This window comes from Lytechinus variegatus, chromosome 16, assembly GCF_018143015.1.
Source record: "Lytechinus variegatus isolate NC3 chromosome 16, Lvar_3.0, whole genome shotgun sequence".
Taxonomy (NCBI): domain Eukaryota; kingdom Metazoa; phylum Echinodermata; class Echinoidea; order Temnopleuroida; family Toxopneustidae; genus Lytechinus; species Lytechinus variegatus.
Genome location: NC_054755.1, coordinates 17263425 through 17287251, shown reverse-complemented (window position 1 = coordinate 17287251; position 23827 = coordinate 17263425). Strand labels below are relative to the sequence as shown.

Below are 23827 nucleotides of genomic sequence, written 5' to 3'. Positions count from 1 at the left end.
GTTCGATGACCTAGTATGCCAATGGTAGGTATTTTTTCTTCATCATCTTGTTCTTTTGTATTGTACATAATTGTATATAATTTAAATCGTTTTGGGGAAGGGATGGGTATCATGGAATTGACCACAGTCTCGAGTTATGAAAGTGGAACAAAAACGAGTTGTTGTTCCGATGATGGTCTGTCAGATGTAAAATTCAGCAAAAATTTTTAACATCCAATTTAGGAGTAAAACCCATTTCCATAATTATTCAAAAGAAGTATAAAAAAACAACGAAAAACACTGTCCATATCTTGTAAGTGATTGCATATTAATGATTTTGAATTCCTAAACGTTCGCAAGGAAGGTACCGGTGCGAATTTGAAAACACTACTCAGCTATTTCAATTTGATCGTTCTTTATAAATGTTTAAATGAAATAACTATGAAATCGCGTGCCAGTAGAATTAAATTAAATTAAGTATTTGGCTATTTAAATGCTGATCTTATAGGTCATTCAAATAAGTTGCAAATTGAATTATTACATCATTAAATCGGTTGAAATTTTGACGAAATTGGACGGGAAAACCTATACTAGAAGTTCTTATTTTTTATTGTCGAAAACAAAGCTTGATTCATCCCTGAACATTGCTGCACCTACTGTATACCATGATTTGGCAATCTCAATAAACTGTCAAAATAATGTGCAAAAAATAAAAAACTGTATGATGCTGATAATGAAATGAAATATAGAAAAAATAAGTCCTATTTACCCTATGTTTACAAGTTCTGTTTCCCTTTTCCCTCTTTTCTAAAATTTCTTTATTACCAAATTAATTCCCTATTTCTTATTTTAGGGTTATACTTGTTTCTATAAAATTCTTTCCCTTTGTTCTCTTCTCTTTTTACTTTCTCTCCTTAATTCTCTTTCTTCCTCCTACTTTTGGTTACAGTAGTAAACCCATTTGATGATATTTATTAGAAATGAAAGCCACAATTATCAAGATTTGATGAGACTTAATGGACCTCTTGTCACCATTATATTTCCTCTTTGGAAGTATGCTAATTGAGTGCTATGAGATTTTTCAGATTACCAAAAGTCTAGTAACTATTCAATTAAGTCTTCGCGCTGTCATAACGCGTACTATTGCAGTTGCGCGCAACGCAACCCTGCCAAATAAGGAAAGGGGCAAGGAGAAGAATTTTGTAGGTGATACAAGTAACAGAGCTGCCAAGTAGTACTGATTTTCCATATTTAGTACTGAAAATAGAGAAGAATACTGATGGTTTCATGCAAAAGACTGATTTCTAAAGTTGCAGTTTATGCGTTGTCCTATGGTATTCCTGTGAAAATACTAATTTCCTCACCAAAATACTGATTTTCAGCCTTGAAAGTACTGAAATGTTCTTATTCAGGTTGGCAGCTCTGTAGTAATAAGAAGCCAATGGAATGGAGGCCGCCATCAATTCAAGCCTAACCGCTCACGATGGCGGTCTCCTGCGTTCATTTATTACATTATTATGTTTACATTTTATAATAGATTAATTTATACTCACATCCTTATTTGTATTTATTATGTAATATGACCACATTGTTTATATTATGAATTATTTTGTATTTTGTCATGTTTGTAATTATAAATAATTTTGTATTGTGTTTTTGAACGCAGAAATAAATGCAAACAAACAAATTTACAAAGCACAGGAGTAATGTAGGAAGCTAGGAAGAACAAGGCACACAGGAGAAAACAAGACGAGCCACAGTGAGTTGGATGCGCTGGTGCACTGAGGTCATTTTGTGATGTCTAATTCACATTTCTGACCATAAAACCAAGTCTCATATAAGCTCTAAAGTACAAATGAAATGTACATGATCAAAATGATATTCCAGGAATTGCTGACTATATGTATGTTGTACACATATGTTAGGATAAATTTAGTTGATGCTATTGAAATTAAAAAAAAAACATTCCTCTCAATGTCCCACTTTAAAGAGAAATGCCAGTAGTAGCAGTAAACACTGATTTCATGAGAAAGTCTGTAAAACCAGGCGTAATTGTCAGTATATCATCGAGGATCTAGATCTGGTACAGTTACATAAACTGAACTTTGTGAAATCTTGAAATCTATGCTGAAAAATGTTCACACTGAAGATCACCAACACAGATAGGCACATATGGGACAGTGTATTATTTATTGCTGGAATAAAGACCCGACGGAAGTGACCGAATACGCGCTTATTTTGCTTATTTCTCAGCAATTACAAAATTTCTTCCAGAATCCTTTGGCACATATTTTTTATTCATACAAACAGACACTTGGATGGTCATTATATTAGATTCTGTAAAAAGTCATTTTGAGATCTAAAACTGGAATTTATCTTTAATTTTCAAAAAAAATTTTGGGGGGGGCTACTTTTCACAAACTTACAAATCAGGAACATACATCTGCAGTGAATAGGGATTTTCCAAGGATCTTTTTCCATTTTCCAGGGCTTTTTTAGCATTTTGCCCCGAGCCCCCATGTAAGTTTTTTTTCCCAATCCCAACCGTACATGTAAGCTATTATTGCAATATTTGCGGGTATTTATAGTTCTCAGTAGGCCTACTCCCGGACTCTGTCACATTTCAGGGTTCCCAGCCCATCAGGGATATCAGGGAAAATTGTTCTACTTTTTTCTAGTCAGGGAAAAATCAGGAATTTGATTTTTAAAATACCTCAAATCAGGGGAAAATGTCTCAAATGAGGGAAATAATCTGGGAATTTTTATCAACCCAAAGGTCGAAAGCAGGGTAGTCAGTCAGACTCTGAATATTTTGTTGCATATCAAAACAACATCCATTGAATGACTGGTTATGCTGGATGGCTTTATGGGGAGAAGGGAGGCCATTACATGCCTATGTAATTAATATTGTTTTATACTGAAAATATGTGTAATTCACTGTAACAACTAAGAAATCATGCGAAACTGGGAGTGGGTTTGAATAATCATCGGGAATTTTCTAATTTCATCAGGGAAAAATCAAGGGATTTTGTTTTCTTGAAAAGCTGTGAACCCTGCATATACAGTAATTGCACATTTCTTATTGCTACTGAAGTTCTGTACTTGGACTTTGATCCCATGGCTTTGTCTTGATTAATTTTGTCTTTGAACAAATATGGGGTGATCCTATTGGATTGTCTGATTAACATTGATATTGTGTTTACAATCTAAACACTTTATAGTGAAGGTGACTTTCATACCTGTACCTGTGTTTATTGGTTAGAGTTAGATCAAGTCACTTGTATTTTTGAAAAATCATTTCAAAGACATTCTTTGTATGGTAGTCATGTCAATTATTATGCTTAAAATCCTGTGACTGTATGGTGAAGAAAATGAGAGAAGAGAAAGGCGCAGGCAGTGAACAGTGCAACATGTAGTGCTTCAAAAATGAAAACCATATGGCAAGATTTCACCAGAAATTGTGCCAGCAAGAAAAAAGTTAGTGTGGAGCATTTTAGGTATATGCTCTGCGTACTGTGGTCTTAAATAATGCCTCAAGTTTGGGCGATTATTTGACAAGTTTCATGGAAGATCGTCTTATGTAGAGTCTACTGTACTTGATCCTGACTTGCTACATCAATCTTGGGTTTGGTGATTTGCTAGAAGACAATTGAATTGAGACTAATGTTAACCTTTGGATCCAGTCAGACCATCATCACCAGCTTTGCTGTAAACATTAAAAGACCAGCAGTCTTTCTATCTGGGCTTCTGAGAAATAGATTTCATAAACTTTGTGTTTGCAGGTTTCTCATTGGGATTTCATGAGTGTACATGTGTGTGTACAATAGGAATATTAATATTACTGTTGTATCTATGACTACTGTGGTGTAATGTTAATGAGAGGATATATGTGAAGCTTGTACAAGGTAATTACTTCATAATAATATAATATATAACATTTATGAGGTGCCAATTTATCTAGTTTCCTATTCAATGGGGCACTACATGTATATATTACCCCGGCTGTAGCTCCAGCTGCTAAAGGCGCTTGGTGCATTCAAGGAATTAATCCTGCCAGGTACCCATTCACCTCACCAGCGCAATGTGCAAATTTCTTGCTGAAGGAAAACGCCATGGCTGAGATTTGAATCCATGCCCCTCATTAAAAGACGAGATTCGTAACAACTAGACCACAATGCCTCCATTGAATGTATTTTTATTCTGAATATAAACAAAAGTTTTGTTGTTGTTGTTGATTAGATTTTTGTGCAGTTCTGATTAAAAAAGTTTACATTGAATGCACATTTATTTTTCTTTTATTATATTACAGACTATTGATTGTTAAAAAAATCCCTAATCAGTTTGCATTGCTGTGAGTTATGTTAAGCACAACCATGGATATGTGGGAGGGTGTGTTTGTGTGTGTTTTTTTTTGAGGGGGGAGGGAGTTTGCAACATTGATTAGACATTCATATCAAAACATATAAAAGCTTAATATTTGAAAAGAAAAAATACCTTGAAATTTTTTTTAAGAAATGGCATCTAAAAAATAAAATTATCACACGACATACTTGCACAATAATAGAGAATAAGAATATAGGGTTCCCACAGTCATTGAAAATTCTTGAAAATCTTGGAAAATTTTGAGGTCATGGAAAGTCAGAGAATTTAAAAAAATTGTGAAAAATCATGGAATTGCATCTTGGCTATGGCAGCTTGTTGTGTCTCGCAACTCTCATACTCTGTTATCACACTCTGCTGTTATAATTGGTGTTCATGATTTCCATTTTTTCCAGTTTTGTGACATCCCAATTTCTACCTAACTCCCGGGATGTTACGGGAAGTCATGGTCACTCATGGAAAAGTCATGGAATTCTGTTTTAAAATTTCTGTGGGAACCTGTGAATAATTTATATTACATGTAGTTTAAGTTGGCAACTGGTGCTCCATAAAAGTGTGGTCTATTAAGATAACTTGTGTTTTAACTAAACTATGGCTGTGATCAGAATACCACCCCTGGAGTTGAGAGCTAAAAGAAAATTAATACATTAAACTCTGTATACCCTTTTTCTTATTCACAGGAAGATAGGCAATTACATACAACATTGAGCAATTGGATACGTCAAAGGACAAAGAGTTAAAGACTGGCGAAATCATTGAGAATCCAAGATGGCCACCAAGCGGAAGTTACGATCATCGGGTGATGATGATCTAGATGACTTGGATCAGGTTGATAGTACAAACAATGGAGGCAGTGGAAAGAGGATCAAGTTAAGCCCGGTATGTACATGTAGTGTGGTTGTTGTTCGGGGGGGTACACACAGGGGGCTTGGAGTGATTTCGCCCACAAAATGCTCAAAGGTTCTCCAATTTTGCAAAATCAGCAAGTAGGCTAGGAAAAAGTAGCCTCGAACATTGGTGAATCTTTAACATTTCAAGGGCTCTTTTGAGCTTTGGGGGGGGGGGGGTGAAATCACCCTGAGCCCCCTGTGTAACCTCCCCCTCCCGCCAAAAAAAAGTATTTGCCTGGTGGTTATAGAGTACTGAGGTGTGAAGTTAAATTCATGACAACGAACTGGGTGGTTCTAAACAGCGGACGATCGTCTACACATTTGTATTTGCAAAAATTACCATCATTCTGACGTTGCAAGTGAAGAAATTCCGATAGCAGTCATTTTCTCCTATGAGAAACATGCTCCGGGTTCATTTGTTAAGAACCACGCCGCCATGACCCCATGGCAACTGATGTCATCGCTGCGGTACTGTATACCGTAGTTTCTTATTGGGTGTTGTATAAGAAACTTGAAAATTTGTAATTGAAAGATTGCAACTCAACTTTCTTGAAAAGCCCAAGTACCCTTAATTTGTAGCATCAACATAGGTGAGAAGTTTGAAAATGAAGTATTGATAGTACAGCAACCTTACTATCATATTGATCTTCTTAAACCTTAACTTTAGGAAGAGGGTGATATTTATCTTGTAACTTGTCGCAGCAAGATATTAAACAGCTTGTTATACATGTAAGTGTATATCACATCGGTAATCTGAAAATTGTTTTAGCTCTGTAGGACGTACCATACTGTATCATTGAAAATGCCTGGGTTTTTTTTTATGTCAACCATTGATTACCAAACAAATGCAGGGATGGATCCAGGATTTTCCAAAGGGGGGGGGGTAACTTTTCCCGGGGAAAATTTGACAAGCCTCCCCCCCAAAAAAAAAAAAAGGTGTACTTGTTAACCAAAACTGAAGGTCATTTCAACTATGAAAAAAAAGTCCTCACTTGTGCATCCTCACTTGTGCATGAAGGGCATATTCCCATTAAAAATATATGTAGCAACTTTCAAAAGGGGAGGGGGGCACACTTGTGTAAGAATGGCACATTTACATTAAAGATATTTACTATGGCTCTCTATGGGGAAGGGCTGGATGTGCCCCCCCCCCTTGATTCCGCCACTCTTAAATGTGTAAGATATGTAGATCAACCAATAGAATCATCTTGGTCTGTTGATCCATCTCTTTAATGTCTTGGGATTGTACTGTGTTATCTTCTTGGGGGCATCGTGGTCTGGTGGCTGTGACTCTTGTCTCTCAATTTGAGAGGCGTGGGTTCAATTCCCAGCTACATGGTTTATTTTCCTTCAGCAAGAAATTTACCCACATTGTGCAGCTGCACTCTACCCAATTGAGGTATTAAATGGATACCCAGTGCAAAGAAATGAATATACCTTGAATGCTTGTTGCTGACTATTATTATAAGCTATGGAAACTTTTGCATTTGATTGGACATGAGCAAATTTTCATTGAAAAACACTGTTTGTGAAACACTCTCCTGGAAATTACATTTAGGAAAGTGATATGTAAGCTTACTTCATGTACATGTATGTAATAAATCGGTCTCAATTTTCAGCTTTTGGGGTTTGAATGTGTATTATCCAGTAAAGCTGAGCTACAATATGGAAAGTCAAAATTTTGAAAACTTTTCTTTGTGTCTATTATTCTGTAAATGGTAAAGCTACAATGTATGTTTTGCACTTCATTTGTTAAATTATAGTTTTTAAAAAGTGTCAATAACATACTACAGGTGTAGCAAACTATATGTTCAACAGCAAAAGTCAGTTTGAAAAAACTTTCATTGCATAAAAATGAAATTTAACTGTAGGCCTATCTTAATTCTTTCCAGAATTGTTAATGATCTGATAATCTTTTGTATCAAGGTCTGCTGAATTCTAAAATTTATACAAATATTGCATCTTCAAAGTGAATGACCAGTGCATAAGATTATGCTCTTGTTCTGTTGATGGAAATTTGAATGTGTGTGCATGTGGAAATGAAAATTATTGTTGTATCCACCCACGAGCCTATGGATGTGGATTCATATTGATGCAAATTGTTAAATTATGTTCAAATTATATAAACGGTATATAGAAAGAAGACTGAAGTGTATTGATTTGGTCTTATCGATTCCCATTGCTCTGATGGGTAATGTTGCACCATGACTAGAATCTATATCACGTATGCGTGTAATCTCTGCCTAACATGTAGAACTTAAAGGGGTGATCCAGGCTGGAAGTATATAGAGCTTAATAAATAGAGTAGAATTCACTGAGCAAAATGCCGAAAATTTCGTCAAAATCAGACAACAAATAGCAAAGTTATTGAATTTTAAAGTTTAGTATATTTTGTAAAAACAGTTGTTATGAATATTCATTTGGTGGGCTGATGATGTCACGTCTCCACTTGTTCTTTTGTATTTTATTATATGAAAGTAGGTTTATTCAAATTTTTTCCTCCAAGAAAGTCTAGAAAAGTTGGATTGACAAATGATTTAGTGTATTAGATATTTATTGCTGCAACTTATTTCATTATAAGGGAGACATTTTATTCACACAATGAAAAAAATATGATTTTATGTAATAACATAAGAAAACGGAAAGTGGAGATATGACATCATCAGCTCGCCTAAAGAATATTCATGACGACTGTTTTCACAAAATATTGCTAAAATTTAAACTTCAATAACTTTTTTATTTGTTATCCGATTTTGATGAATTTTTCAGCGTTTTGCTCGGTGAGTTCTACTCTGTGTATTAAAGCCTGTGTATACATGTAGCTTTGGTAAAGGGTCAATAATGTGATTGATAATCGAATATCATCTAATATGACAGTCTTACTGAAGCATAGAGACCGTTAGATATTTTTCCAACTGTGCTTCTCTGAGAAAATTTTAAATATTCAAATCTTGGATATATAGCGCCTTTTCTCGGCGATGTTTGTTTTAAATTAAAAAAACGGGCATTCAAGCACTTATCTTATGAATTTAGTGATTAGATATCCAAAAGTTACAGACAAAGAACATATCTGGAAAGTTTCAGCCCATTCCATGATTTGGAATAGGATTTAATTGAAAGACAAAAACACACAGATATTTTTAATTTGATCGGGTGACCCGATCAAGTTAAATTTCCATGTAAAATCACAAAATTTATCCTGTAAAACACATTTTCATTTCATATCCTCCACATCATAACTGTTATAGGGCATATCCATTCATATTAGCTAGCAATGAATTGGAATAGTGATAGGTGCATTTTGGTGGATTTACCAAAACTATACACAAGCTTTAAGCTATAAATATTTTCAGCCTGGACTGATCCAATACAAAGGACTCTGGTGGAGACTTTGGTAGTGAACTTATATACAGGTTTATTATACAGGCCAGCTAGGCAGGTCAATCAACAGGCATGGTATCCATGTTGCGGGAGGTGTATGGAGTGCTTAGATATCCATACTGATATCGTAACATCCCCCTTCTTCTGATAAGATTGAGAATTTCAAATTTCAATGATATTGTTTTCAAACAATACTTTTGGTAGTCTGCAAATTTTGGTAATTTGGCTTAGTTATGATTTATCAGATAATATAGAAATTGTTTGGTTTGTGAGAATAATATCAATTTGTGATAAACTGTATGCATCTTCAATTTTACATAACTTCAATCTTGTGCAAAACTGAAAATAATTTGGATAACCGGATTGATCCTGAAATCAATATTTCCAAACAATAAGTTTTGGTTATAGTGTCTTTTTGATAATTTCGTAAACACTATCTTGACATACCAAAAATAATGTACAATGTTTATACATGCATATAATAAACTTAAAACTACACTAATGTCTTCAGTGTTCTTCTTTCTTCTCTTTCTCTTCTTTGTTTGAGAGTTTAGAGTGTTCATAATGTTCAATCTTCAAACATGAATCTCTCTGGTTTGCGAATAGTGCGTCCAGACCTCGTGGTTTGTGAGTGTGTCTGTTGAGATTGATTAGAGTTAGACATTGGTGTTCGTTGGACGTTGTCTTCCTCCGGTTGAGTTTCTGTGGAATGGTCTTCTTCGTCGAACCTCACACGCTTCGGAGTTGGGTTGGTGGATGGAATTTCCCTCAAGTGAGATCTATTTCTCCTCAAGATTCCTCCATTCGGCGTTGAAACTTCATAGGATCGAGGTTCTTCACAGATTTTGGATACTTTGGCTGGTATCCAAGTGTTGTCTCTTGGATGCAGAACTCTCACAGGCTGTCCTACATGCAGTGGTGGCAGATCAGAACTTGCATGTCGATCATGCACTTCCTTCATTTTGTCTTGCCTATTCAAGAGAAACTCGGTAGCAGCAGAATCTCTCGAAAGATAGTGACTTGGCAATGTGGTTCGGATGGGTCTTCCAAACAACATCTCTGCTGGTGATCTCAAGTTATTGTCAACTGGTGTTGCTCTCAGGTGCATCATGGCTAGTTGACTGTCTTGGCTAGTTTGAGAACACTTTGTCAACAGATTCTTGATTGTACGAACCATTCTCTCAGCTAATCCGTTGGATCTTGGATAGTGCGGTGAAGAAGTGATGTGCTTGATATTCCACTTCTTGCACATGTCTTGGAATGGTTTTCCGACAAATTGTGGACCGTTGTCGGACACAATCTCTTCTGGTGGACCGAACAGACTGAAGATTCCCGTCATCTGTCTTGCTATAGCTGCACTGGATGTATCGGTTAGCTTAGCAATGATCGGATACTTGGAATAGTAATCAGTAACGAGTAGATACTCTTGTCTATTGAGCATGAACAAGTCACTTCCCAGTCTGGTCCATGGTGCTGGTGGTACATCATGGGGATGCAGTGGCTCTTTCTGCTGTCTTGCTTGGTGTTTCTGGCATGTTTCACACTGCTTTATCAGCTGATCAATGTCCTTGTTGATGTTTGGCCAGAACACTGTCTCACGAGCAAGTCGCCTCGTGCTTTCGATTCCCATGTGTCCTAGATGAAGCTGTCTAAGGATGTCATTCCTTAGTGTCTTCGGTATGATGACTTGACTTCCCTTGAAGAGTACTCCGTGTGATACTCCAATTTCATCTCTGTAAGACCAAAATTGACGAAGGGATGTCGGCAATTCTTGGATGGTCTCAGGCCATCCCTGAGTGACTATTTGCCATAGTGATCTGAGAACAGGATCATTAGCTGTTTCTCTCTGAAGCTCTGTTCTCTTGTGTTGTCCGAAGTATATCAAGTCAATCTGGTGCGAATCTTCGGCTTCAGAGCAGATGGATTCCACTCTGACATCTAGCGGAACATCGCGTGCTTCCTTGGGATTAGGAAGTCGGCTCAAGGTATCGGAAAGAATCATGTCTTTTCCTGGTCGATACTTGACTTGACATCGGTATCCTTGGACTTTGATAAGCAATCTCTGTAGACGTGGTGGTGCACTTCTAAGAGGTTTCTTCCATATCATTTCCAATGGTCTGTGATCTGTTATGACGGTGAATTCCTTCCCGAACAGATATGTATGGAAGCGGTTGATACCAAACACTAGGGCTAAGGTTTCCCTCTCTATGTTGGAATAGTTGGATTGTGCAGTGGAAAGACTTTTGGATGCAAATGCAACTGGTTTGCCTTGCTGGAGCAGGCATGCTCCTAGCCCTTTCATCGATGCATCTACCTCAAGAGTTGTCTCTTTCTTTGGGTCATAGAATTGTAGACATGCACCTGACGATACTGCACTTTTCAGGCTGTTCAAGGAATGTTCATGATCATCGTCCCAGATGAATGGTACTTCCTTGTGTAGAAGTTCTCGAAGTGGCGCTGACTTCTCTGAGAAGTTAGGAATGTATGCTGCTAGGTATGTGAATAATCCTAGGCATCTCTGAACATCTTCTTTGTCCTTGGGTGATGGCATCGAGGTGATAGCTTCTACCTTGCTCGGATCTGGGTAGATACCTGATCTAGTGTACTTGGAACCGAAGAAGTTGATGGCTTCCTTCTTGATAGTACATTTGGAGCTGTTGAACACTAAGCCTTCTTGCTTTGCCGTCTCCATGAGTAAGTAGAGATTCCTATCGTGTTCCTCCTCCGTTCTTCCTACGATCGCTATGTCATCTGCGATGCATATGCAGCCTGGCACATTTTGGACAATCCTATCCATATGCTGCTGGAAGATATCCTGACTAGTACATAACCCAAATGGTAGTCTTTGGAAGCAGTACCTTCCAAATGGTGTACGAAATGTGGTGAGATCCTGGCACTCCTCTGATAGGTGAACCGACCAGTAACCAGCCTTCGCGTCTAACTTAGAGAAGTACTGAGCTCCTGCGAAGACAGGTTGGACCTCTTCCAAGGTTGGTACCTTGTGCGGGCATCTCTTCAAGGCATCATTTAACCTCCTGGGGTCAAGACAAATCCTGATGGATCCATCTTTCTTCACAACAGTGGTCATGGAGCTGCACCAATCGGTGTGGTACTCAATTTTTCTGATGACTCCTTGCTGCTCCATATTGTCCAGTTCTGCCTTGATTTTGTCTTTCAAGTGTACGCTGCACTTGCGGGGTGCGTCTATGGTAGGTTTAGCATCATCCTTGACATGAAGCATTGCCTTCCCTCGGAAACTACCAATAGCGTCAAACTGATTTGGATATGCTTGTTTGAGATCCCTTACACTTGTGATAGGTGTTTGTTTAGGTTTAGGATTGGTTGTAGGTGTTTTGTTGTCCATTGAGTGAATTGTGATAATTCCAAGGTCAGTGCAACCTAACAACCCTAGGATCGCTGGACCATTGACATCTGCTACATAGAATGTATGTGTTGACCATTTTGTACTCTTGTATCTACACTTTATGTCTAGTGTACCCTTACATGGAATTTGTGTCTCTCCGTAAGCTACAAGTTTTATTGTTGTTTGTTTCACTACTGATTCCCACCTTGGACCGTAAATTGCTTTGGCGGTACGTACTGTGATAGTGTTAGCACTTGCCCCCGAGTCCACTTTTAGGTAAAGCTTATGTTGACCTACTCTCTGTGGGCATATTATGTCAATGTTAGCAAATGCTACAGTACCTTCTGGATTTACAACTGTGTGTGGTCCATTAGTGTGTATGGTGTCGAATTGTGCTACGTTGAATGGACTGTCTGAAGATTGATAACTAGAACTGCAATCGTTTCAGAACGATGTGCATGCATTGACGCCTCTGATTTAACAGAGGGCAAGAAACAGGAGGAGATCAAGAGAAAACTCTAGATGATATACATTCTCAAAATATTAGAGGGCGCTATTTCTTAAAGGAATGATCACTGATGCGTAAAACACAGTTGGAGTATGTGAAATGATACAATTAGCAAACCCTGAAAACATGAGACCAAAATAAATTCAAACAAGGAAGTTATGGCAATTTAACTATTTCAAGACTTTGCAATAGAAGGCGCTATTTCTAAAGGTTATGGTCCCTAATTATGAACAGTATGTCTACCAAATCAGAATGAATTTGGATGAGAAACGGAGGCAGGAGAGGACTAACAAAAATTACATGTTAATCAAATTGGATTTTGGCAGATTTTGCTTTTCATAGGAAATTACATTCTCGAGTCAAACAAATTTCGTCCATTTTTAGACCATGTGGCCGCTGAAGAAAGAGAGAGAGAGAGAAAGACGCAGAGAGAGTAATAGAAATAAGCATACAAATTCGCTGACAATTCATCAACGTAACCCAGTGTTAAGTACATATCAGAACGATGTGCATGCATAAACTGAGTTTATCGCCTTACTGGACAAATGGCGTGCCATAGTACGTTCAGTTCGTTTTTGTGCGAAACCGATGCAATAGACACTGTGTACAATTCTGTTGTTGATAATGTGTACATAGTGAGCAGTATACCATGTGTTCAGATTGACTTATCTTGAAATTTTCTGTTGTGACCTATGTCGTATTTGGTATCACTGGAAAGAATATTCCAATGCGGTGACATTGATACCACTTTTATTTGTGAGCAGGCAATAGACCGGAAGTAAATGCCATATAAAGAAAGACATTAAAAATGAAGGTTTTGCACACTAATTTGAAGCTGACGTCAGATTTTTGTCAGTTTTTGTTACAAAAGGTTGACGTACGGTTGAAGTATATATCAATACTCATATCAGCCAAGTTAGAAAGAATAAGCTTCAATAATAAGGAAATAAGAGCAAGTTGAAGTTGTGCTGGCATTAAAGTGCATTTTGGGGTATTTTGCTGATTTTCGGGAGCATTTTTCAGATATTTCATCAGTTGTAAGGTATATATTTTTTTAAATGGCATGAAAGATCATATCTTGAAGACCCTAAATTCAAAAAAGGGTACGGGTTTGGCCACGCATGACGCAATGAGGAGCATTCAAAGGTAAGCGTTTTTGAAACTTTAGAGGGCGCTATTTCGATGACGGAAGGTCAATGATGCGTGAAAACTCAGTAGCTTGTATGTTATGATACCGTTATCAATTCTTGAAATAATGAGTTCAAAATGAATCAAAACAAGAAAGTTATGGCCATTTTACGAATTTATGACTTTACATTTCAATAAATATGACGTTTTTGAAGGAAGGCTATTTCGGATTTGAATTTAGGACATGAAGATGGCATTTTGAAGGTCAGGTTATACGTCGCAGATGATAGAGAAAGTCTTGGACTATCTATAGCAATTTGTTAGAAGTCTGTAGCATGCAGGATAATTGAGATATGAAAGAATGAAGAATGGTATGCAAATGGACTTGAAATTGACAAAATGGCGCCTGGATGGTCATGCATGAGTGATTTTGGAAAATGGAAGACGAGAGGCACAACTAGGGATGCTGGACAACATGTCTACCAAATTTGGATGAATTTGGATGAGGGACGGAGTCAGGGTAGAGCTAACAAAATCATGTATTAAACAAATGGGATTTTGGTGGAAGAAGAAGAAGAAGAAGACTAGAACTGCAATCGTTTCAGAACGATGTGCATGCATTGACGCCTCTGATTTAATAGAGGGCAAGAAACAGAAGGAGATAGAGAGAAAACTCTAGATGATATACATTCTCAAAATATTAGAGGGCGCTATTTTTTTAAAGAATGGTCACTGATGCATAAAACACAGTTGGAGTATGTGAAATGATACAATTGGCAAACCCTGAAAACATGAGACCAAAATAAATTCAAACAAGGAAGTTATGGCAATTTAACTATTTCAAGACTTTGCACGAGAGGGCGCTATTTCTAAAGGTTATGGTCACTAATTATGGACAATATGTCTATCAAATCAAAATGAATTTGGATGAGAAACGGAGGCAGGAGAAGACTAACAAAAATTACATGTTAATCAAATTGGATTTTGGCAGATTTTGCCTTCCATAGGAAGGCAAAATCTGCAGATTTCGTCCATTTTTAGACCATGTGGCCGCTGAACAAAGAGAGAGAGAGATAAAGATGTAGAGAGAGTAATAGAAATAAGCATACATATTCACTGACAATTCATTAATGTAACCCAGTGTTAAGTACATATCAGAACGATGTGCATGCATGAACTGAGTTTATCAATGCAATAGACACTGTGTACAATTCTGTTGTTGATAATGTGTGCATAGTGAGCAGTATACCATGTGTTCAGATTGACTTATCTTGAAATTTTCTGTTGTAACCTATGTCGTATTTGGTATCACTGGAAAGAGTATTCCAATGCGGTGACATTGATACCACTTTTATTTGTGCGCAGGCAATAGACCGGAAGTAAATGCCATATAAAGAAAGACATTAAAAATGAAGGTTTTGCACAATAATTTTAAGCTGACGTCAGCAATTTGTTAGTTTCTGTTACAAAACATTAACGAACTGTTGAAGTATATATCAATACTCATATCAGCCAAGTTAGAAAGAATAAGCTTCAATAATAAGGAAATAAGAGCAAGTTGAAGTTGTGCTGGCATTAAAGTGCCTTTTGGGGTATTTTGCTGATTTTCGGGAGCATTTTTCAGATATTTCGTCAGTTGTAAGGTATATATTTTTTTAAATGGCATGAAAGGGCATATCTTGAAGACCCTAAATCCAAGAAAGGGTACGGGTTTGGCCATGCATGACGCAATGAGGAGCATTCAAAGGTAAGTGTTTTTGAAACTTTAGAGGGCGCTATTTCAATGACGAAAAATCAGTGATGCGTGAAAACTGAGTAGTATGTATGATATGGTACCGTAATCAACTCCTGAATATATGAGCTCGAAATGAATAAAAACAAGAAAATTATGGCCATTTTACGATTTTTTGACTCTACATTTTAATAAATATGAAGTTTTTGAAGGAAGGCTATTTCGGATTTGAATTTAGGACATGAAGATGGCATTTTGAAGGTCAAGTTATACGTCGCAGATGATAGAGAAACTCTTGGACTATCTATAGCAATTTGTTAGAAGTCTGTAGCATGCAGGATAACTGAGATATGAAAGAATGAAGAATGGTATGCAAATGGACTTGAAATTGACAAAATGGCGCCTGGATGGTCATGCATGAGTGATTTTGGAAAATGGAAGACGAGAGGCACAACTAGGGATGCTGGACAACATGTCTACCAAATTTGGTTGAATTTGGATGAAGGACGGAGTCAGGGTAGAGCTAACAAAACCATGTGTTAAACAAATGGGATTTTGGTGGAAGAAGAAGAAGAAGAAGAAGAAGAAGAAGAAGAAGAAGATTACGGAATAGGAATATGGAACAAGAACAATGCATTGTCGCCATTGGGCGTCAATGCAATTACGGAATAGGAATATGGAACAAGAACAATGCATTGTCGCCATTGGGCGACAATGCAATGATCATGATCTGTGGTAGTATCATGTGTTATGTCCATTTCGCTTATTGGTTTACTCTTTCGACTTTTCGACTTTGATCGTGATTTGTTTTGTCTTGGTTTCCGATCATCAGATACCGTGTCTGATCTTCGGTCATCTGATCTATGATTCTGTTTACGACTACGATCATTTTTCGATTTACGACAGAATTTGGCCCAATGGCCCTTGGTGCCACAGGCACGGCACTCATCGTCATACGCAGGGCACTGACGAGGTTTGTGGAAACGTCCGCAGTTACCACATGCTTTTCGTCCCTGGTTATGCTTGAATGAATCGATATTCTGTTTAGGGTCTAGTGTCTCAAGACATTGTCGGCTCGCAGCAACTGCCTCGTATTTACGACCTTCTACCAAAATTTGTTCGACCTTGTAACCTTTCGGTTGATCTAGCAATGACTTTTGGAATTCGAGACTTGGAGTTGACGCAATCACTAGCTCCATGATTCGCTCATTTAACTCAGCTTCCTCGAAATCGCAATTTTTGGCTTTGTCCCTACACCTGGTAACGAATTCATCGATCGTTTCATCTGGTTTCTGCCTGTACCGCATTAGCTCTAAGCGGTGTATGCGAAAATTGATATTGACCTTTAACTGTGCCTCTAATAGTCTCCATAGCTCTTGCGGTTTTTCTTTATCGGTCTCTGATAGCCCCGATGCATTGATTCGACGCAAGCCTTCATTGCCTATCGAAATCTTTATTTTTATAGCCACTTTTCTCTGATCAGTTATGTCTTGGTCTGCTAGAATCAGCTCCATTCTTTGTCTGAAAAGCTGGAACTCTTCTGGTAGGTCTGTTGCCTCCCAGTTCATTTCTGGATATTTTCCACTACTCATTGTGTATGTTCGCTGTACGTATTAGGTATTTAAATGAATGAGTGTAGATATTAATGTCTGTTTATATCCACGTGTGAACGCTCCTTACAGTCACAGGTCGACTGGTGATGATACCTGTAACGCACTCACAGCCCTGTGTGAATGTCATTAGGTGTTTCATGCAGTGAAAATGCTGGTCACTCCCACTCACTTCTCACACTCCAGATTTACAATTAATATTAGGAAAATATTAATTCATTGTTCACACTCTAGTCCAGAAAATTAAGTAATTTAGGTTTTATCAACTTTTAGTGTATGTTGATCTTATGATGCAGACCTCTGTGCCAGTGATTGAACACAGTTATAACTTATTCAGGCTATATTTGATTGTTTACAGTTACCGTTAGCATCTCGCTCCTTCTCACAACACTGTGTGATTTGCTGTGACAGTGCATTGGGTATGCACAGTACGGTACGGTACAGTAGCGATGCGATAGCCGGGGCGAGCGGGCGGCGACTCGCGGGCGCCCGTTGGGTTAGTAGGTTATGAAGCATGCGAATTTCGGTAAAAAGACATGCAGTTTACTTCCCAACAATACAGTATCTGGTTACTTGATCCCTGTCATTTCAAAGGCGATCACTGGTTTCAGCTGCCACCATGATCCAATACAAAGGACTCTGGTGGAGACTTTGGTAGTGAACTTATATACAGGTTTATTATACAGGCCAGCTAGGCAGGTCAATCAACAGGCATGGTATCCATGTTGCGGGAGGTGTATGGAGTGCTTAGATATCCATACTGATATCGTAACATGGACCACCCCTTTAAGAGGTCTGGATGATAGACTAGGTAATTTGCCTCACTCATCAATACCACAATGATGAGGTCACAGCTTGGGATTAATCTTACAGTGCTGCTGTAGACACACATATACCCTCATGATGTACGATAGTCAATGCTGTGTTACGTGTATGTCATCATGCACTTTGAAATTATTAGGCATCATTCCTGGGGCCCATCTTGCAAAGAGTTGCGATTAATCTGATCAATCGTAACTATGGAAGGCTAGCAACATCTAAAATGCATGTTTGTTTAAAATATTTTGTAGAAATGACATATGTTTCTTTAAAATTCAGTATGCACCTCTTTGATTTTAAAGGATATTATGCAAATTTACTCAAGAAAAAAATTATGACATTGATGGATTTCTGTATACTTGAGATTGATCGGATCAATCATAACTCTTTGTAAGACAGGGCCCTGATGACAAGACAGCTACTCAACATTTGCTTCTGTCTAGTATGTATCTCAAACTGAGGACATAGGGTTAGAGTTTGGGTTGGTTCATAATAAAAGAGATGACTGCTTTTACTAGGGTCTATTCAGTTTTGAAGGTTGGGTTTTTTGTTTATATTACAAACAACTTCCAGATTTTTCATCAAGCAAATGTCAGGGAATCTCAATTCCTTTTTGTTAAAGCGAGCCATAAAGTTGTCTGAATTTTTCAGACTACCAAACTGAGGAAAGGGGATTATGTACTCTACATGTACATGTATGCAGCTTCAAGCTCAAAGTGTGATTTGTGGTACTAGATTTCTATCAAGGGTCTTTGCAGACAGACTACTCATGAATATGAGTTTTCCTCTCCCTACTGGATAATCCCATAGTCTTGAGACAAGGCTAGATGTAAATGATTTGTCTCACTCCTTGTAGCGTCATTTATCACACTGAGAGCAGCCACTGGTTGCGATGCGAGGCTGCATCCATTAGAGACCAACATCTCTTTATACCTTGTAACTCTTTCGTGGTTGAGCAAAGGGGTGTGTGCTATTACTACAGGATCCTTTTTTTTCATTCGAGCACTACTACTATTACAGGTGTGACTGACTTGCCCCCTTTAAAACTGCTCAAGGTTTTTTATACCACCCTCAATTGGATATCATAATCAGTGAGGACCTGAGTTTTGAATAGCCTTTTAATGACTTGAGGAGATGCACGCAAGCTACAGTTTATGATTTTGTGTAATTTGTGAGTTGTGCACTCTTGTTATTATTCTGGGCCTTTCAGAATTTCCCTCTACAGGGAGGACAAGAGTTTTGAATAGCTTTTCATTATTAACCAGATGAGATTTGTCTAAATGCAAGGTGCACTTTAATAAATTTTGAGTAATTTGTGACTGGTCCATCAGGTTGTTTGAATGTATGTATGAATGTTGAGATGACTGACTGGCCGCCTCAGAGAGGTTTATAATGACAGTATTTATTTTCTTACCCTCAAATGGATAACGAGGCCTATTGTACAGAGAGGATGAGAGTTTTGAACCGCATTAAAATATTTGACTGGAGGATATTTGTCTGAGTACTACAAGCTACAGATGATAATTTTGGGGTAATTCAGTGAGGTGTATTTAGGATTTGCATGCATTGATTTGAATTGCATTGATGTTTGTTAAAATGTACGGTACGTGCATAGTGTATATTTTACCCTAAAAAATCAATTATGAATTGTATGAAATTTATAGGGCCTACATGTATGCATCAACTCCATGCAATATAATGTCCATTTAGAAAATGCCCCCTTTGAGAATTTTGGAAGTTATTTTTAATTTAACCGCAAAATGACAAACCTAGTGTACAATTTATTTTTATTACACACACTTGAGATATTTATGAAAAGCACATGTTTCAGGTTCCTTAATTTGAAATGGGGAAATCTAGGTCATGATGTTATAAATGATGAAAAAAGAAATAAAACCCTCAGATAATCTTTCATGCTTCACCAGGCCCAGTGCAAAACAACTGTCTGTGGAATGCACATAATTGAAGTCTCCCTGAATTTACATGTAATAGTCTCTGCCTGTATTTCCAGACAATAAAATGATCACCAGTCAGGTGATAGTTCTTGCTCTAGTTGTGTGATTTACATGTATGAGCTAAAAATAATCACCAAAGTCCTTGTAGATTTTACTCTGAGCTTTACTGTTATAATAGCTCCATGGTTATACATGTAGCAAGGTAGTGAGGAAATCAGCAGAATCTTGTGGTTTCAATCCCTGGTTGGAAGCGACATTTAATGCAGTGCTCTGCTTTTAACTTGTGTGAAGATCTGCGAGTGTGAACATACTGCATTTGAACCAGTGTTACAGAATGGCAGATGGTGGAATTGACATTGAAGGTGCACGGAAGGAGCGTTCAGACTCAATCTCTTCAGACGTTTCGTCAGACGATGATTCAGCGTGGTCAACCTGCTCTGAGCACAGCCTTCAGTTTTGTGGAAAAGGAGGTTTAATAGAAGTTCCTCCCATTCCAGATTTTGGAAGTGTGAGTTTGTTGAAATCAAATTTCATTTTTGAAGAATAATATTCTGAACACAAGGTTGTTTAATTGAGATATCTGTGTACAGTATACATACATAATTGCTCCCTATACATGTAGGTACGTTCACAAATTTGTATAAGTATAGATGTTGCTAATCAATTATTTTTCTGGAACAAGAAACAACAAAACGTCACATTAAATTAGGGAATGAGTTTAGTTGCTCACTTCACATATAGATTGCAAAAAGCACTTTGAAGAGAGATCAATACATTCTTGCATATGTAGATGTAGTCCTGTACATGTATGAGTACTGTGATCATATAAATGCAATGAAAGGTTATTTCCTTGTTTGAATAAATGATAATATATTCATCAGGAATCTGTTTGATAAGTATTCTTAGTGGAAACTTGTTTGCATGACTTAAAAATGAAGAGTCTTATTAATACAATGTTTGAAGCATAATTTCTTTGTATTCACTGTACATGTTTACATGTAGCTGTGTTCAGCAGGATTGAGTACATGTCGATGTACATTTTACTTCTAACATACATGTACATGTAAGTACAGCCCTGATTTACTGTTCTTTAGACATGACTTTACTTGAAAAATATTGATGTTGTGACCACCAGCAGATATAGGAACATTGTGTACAGACATTCGATCTATAAAAAATGGATGAACATAGTGTGTCATATATGTACTCAGGGCTGCAGACATTGAGTGACATTAATAGAAAAGCATGCAAATTAAGCAAAATTTTCGAGCAATGAGAAAGGATCAAAATAAGTGAGTCTCACTCTCAGCATGGAGCTTGAGTGAGAGTTTGCACTTTGCAGCTCTCCATGTACTATACAGTACAGTAAAAATATTTGCATTCTTTGATATTGAAAAAAAAGGGTTCGTGCATTTTTTTACATGTACTGAACAGCAGGGAATATGAATTTGAATAGCATTTCTGGTTGTTTAATAGAGAAAAGCTTTCAACTATATTGTCTAGTCCTACATATGTACACTGTCTACACAAAGTAAATTTTGTGGAGCAAATTTTGATGCGAGATATGAAGTTTGAACCAGGAAAATTATTCCTTGTAATTGATATTAAGGCACCTTGAAGAAATTCTGTGTTGAATCATGAGGGCCGTCTGCACCATCCCGAGTTTTCAAATTAGCGCGCTGATCTGGCAAATTATCCTGATCTGAAAAATCTCGAGATTGTTTGCAATGCAGATGCAATTATCGCGCTAGTTCGTAGGATTACATGTAATCTCGAGATTGCAATCCCAAGTCAACTCGGGTTTATTTGCAAAATAGCGCGCTATTTACAAATTATCCCACTAATTCGTAGGTGCAGACGCACTTGGGTTTGGACTCGGGTTAATTTATTCATGACCTTCAGTCCATAATGCAATTCGCGTTCCATTTCCGCCTTGGTCAAAACATAAACACATCGCGATTGTACTGAACGCATGCGAAAGTCAACTTTATCGCAAATAATTCCCCAATCAGCAACGATGGTGTCCCCCCCAGCCCCCCAGTGAATGGATTTTGGGAGAGACCAGACCGATGGGGGAGGCGCTCATTATCGACGATGGTCATAGTCAATAACAATACTGACAGCAGTGCGGCAGCAGTGTCGTCTTATTCCTTCGCAAAATGTGAGCAAATAGCATTTCTTTCCTACTCTCTCTCTCCCCCTCTGTCGTTGCCTCCGCCATCATATTAAACGAAGAATACTTCACTCGCTTATTATTATAGCGTGGCTGAGCTGAGAGGATTGTTGCATAACAACGGTCGAATTCGGCGAAAGTGCTAGTGAAAAGAGTACATATACTTGATTGCATATCGCGGGAAGTTATTCAAAAGCGCGGGCCGTTGAAACTCCAAGATCGAAAGTGCGCATGCTCGGAATATCAGGCTTGTTGCCTCGCTCGAGCAAGAATCGCTCTTCTTGCGATGGTGGAGACGGGGTTTCTTGAATCTCGAGATTAATCGCTAAGAGGGCTGATTGGGCTAAAATCTCGAGATTGAGCAAACTCGGATGGTGCAGCACCGCCTTTAATGTAGGAATCATCCTATGGAGCTAATAATAACAGCATAGGGTAGCCAGTTCCGAAAACTGTTCTCCCAGCGGGCTGTGCTATTATTATTACGCCGGTTTTAGCATGGCTACCTTGATCGGGTGCTCCAGCATTCGAGGACTTTCTTCCTACTGGGTTTCCATTCACCTCACCTGGGTCGAGTGCGGCACAATGTGGATAAATTTCTTGCCGAAGGAAATCAGACCATGGCTGGGATTCGAACCCACGACCCTCTGTTTCAAAGTCCGGAGACTAATCCACTAGGCAGCAACACTCCACAAACTCCACAATTATTAAAAGCATTTTTTACATGGGTTTTCTTCATTCTCCAGTGTTTAGTTGCTATGATGAAATGGGGTGATAAGAGTTGAATGATGCTGGAAGATTCCTACAACAAAGGCGCTGTTTTAACTTTTGTTATAAAAGGGCCTATATACATGTATGTACATGTACATGTAGAAGGATAATAATTTAGTAATTTATTTGAATTTGAGAGGTTTTCATGCATACTTTAAAATGTATGTGAAAAGATGAACACATACATGTAGCCAATAGCAAATTTGTATAAAGTCACAGGTCTGTTAACGCTGTGCGCAACCTACATCATAGGCTGTTTTGCGTTTTAGGGCGCAGCACGGTGAAATATTTAAGGTTTAAATTAGACCATGGTCTAAGTCTGTGCTAAAATTATGAGAAGCCAAAAAGTGTCAAAATTTTTATTAAGTTGTTTCTATATTTACTGTGCTCTTTCCTCATTCTTCAATGGTGAAGACAGTCATCTATTTATAGTTCCTAGACAATTATGAATGATTTGAAAGTCAAATAAGCTGAAATATTATATCTCTACTGTTTTGTGATTTATGTAACAATTGGCTATCCATACTTAAACCACAACTCTAAACTGGACTAAGGGCCAATGTATTTATATTTTATATTTCATTTTGTTCTGATTCCAGGGTCTTGTCAAAACAGCCACTTTAGATGGGTCGTTTGAATCTTCTTTGCCCTTTAATAGTTTGCATGTAAATCCACCAGAAAGCAAGGTTTGTTTCCCGTATGAAATTGCAAACAGGATACAATGTATTTACGGTATATTTCATTTTGCTGTGATTCCAGGGTCTTGTCAAACCAGCCACTTTAGACGGGTCATTAGAATCGGAACAGGAGAAGCAGAGATGGGATTTTACACCAGTCACAATCGACCAAGCAAAGTCAGGTGCAGTACGTAAGTACTTCAAGGTCTTGAATATATTTGAGCTATGCTACTTCAACTTGGCTATTTGTACAGGCTCTGTAAAAAAAAAAATTTCCACCAAGTCTTTCTGATAAATTTTCTTTTTATAATGATTTCCATTCATATATACATACATGCAGTTCTTTTCATTTTTACTTACCATTGACGAGAACGAATTTTCCTTAAAGAATCAATTTTTTTAAAAGGTCCAATCATTTGCAATAACCTTCTTTCATAAGATAGCCCTTCCCTTTCCATTTTCA

At 37.7% G+C, this 23827-nt stretch overlaps 1 protein-coding gene across 3 annotated transcripts in view; it reads left to right on the top strand.

The window, feature by feature from the left end:
- Positions 1–23827, top strand: part of LOC121429485 (choline-phosphate cytidylyltransferase A-like) — a 42065-nt gene that overhangs the window by 7733 nt on the left and 10505 nt on the right. The window contains exons 1-3 of one of the 3 annotated variants that reach the window (XM_041626529.1): positions 3714–3884; positions 5040–5238; positions 23447–23555. In XM_041626529.1, coding sequence (XP_041482463.1) covers positions 5128–5238; positions 23447–23555 — 220 coding nt within the window. In that variant the 5' untranslated portion in view covers positions 3714–3884; positions 5040–5127. Of the gene's footprint in view, positions 1–3713; positions 3885–5039; positions 5239–19284; positions 20255–23446; positions 23556–23827 lie in introns of those variants that run through there. The other 2 variants (XM_041626528.1, XM_041626527.1) reach the window with 2 other exon arrangements.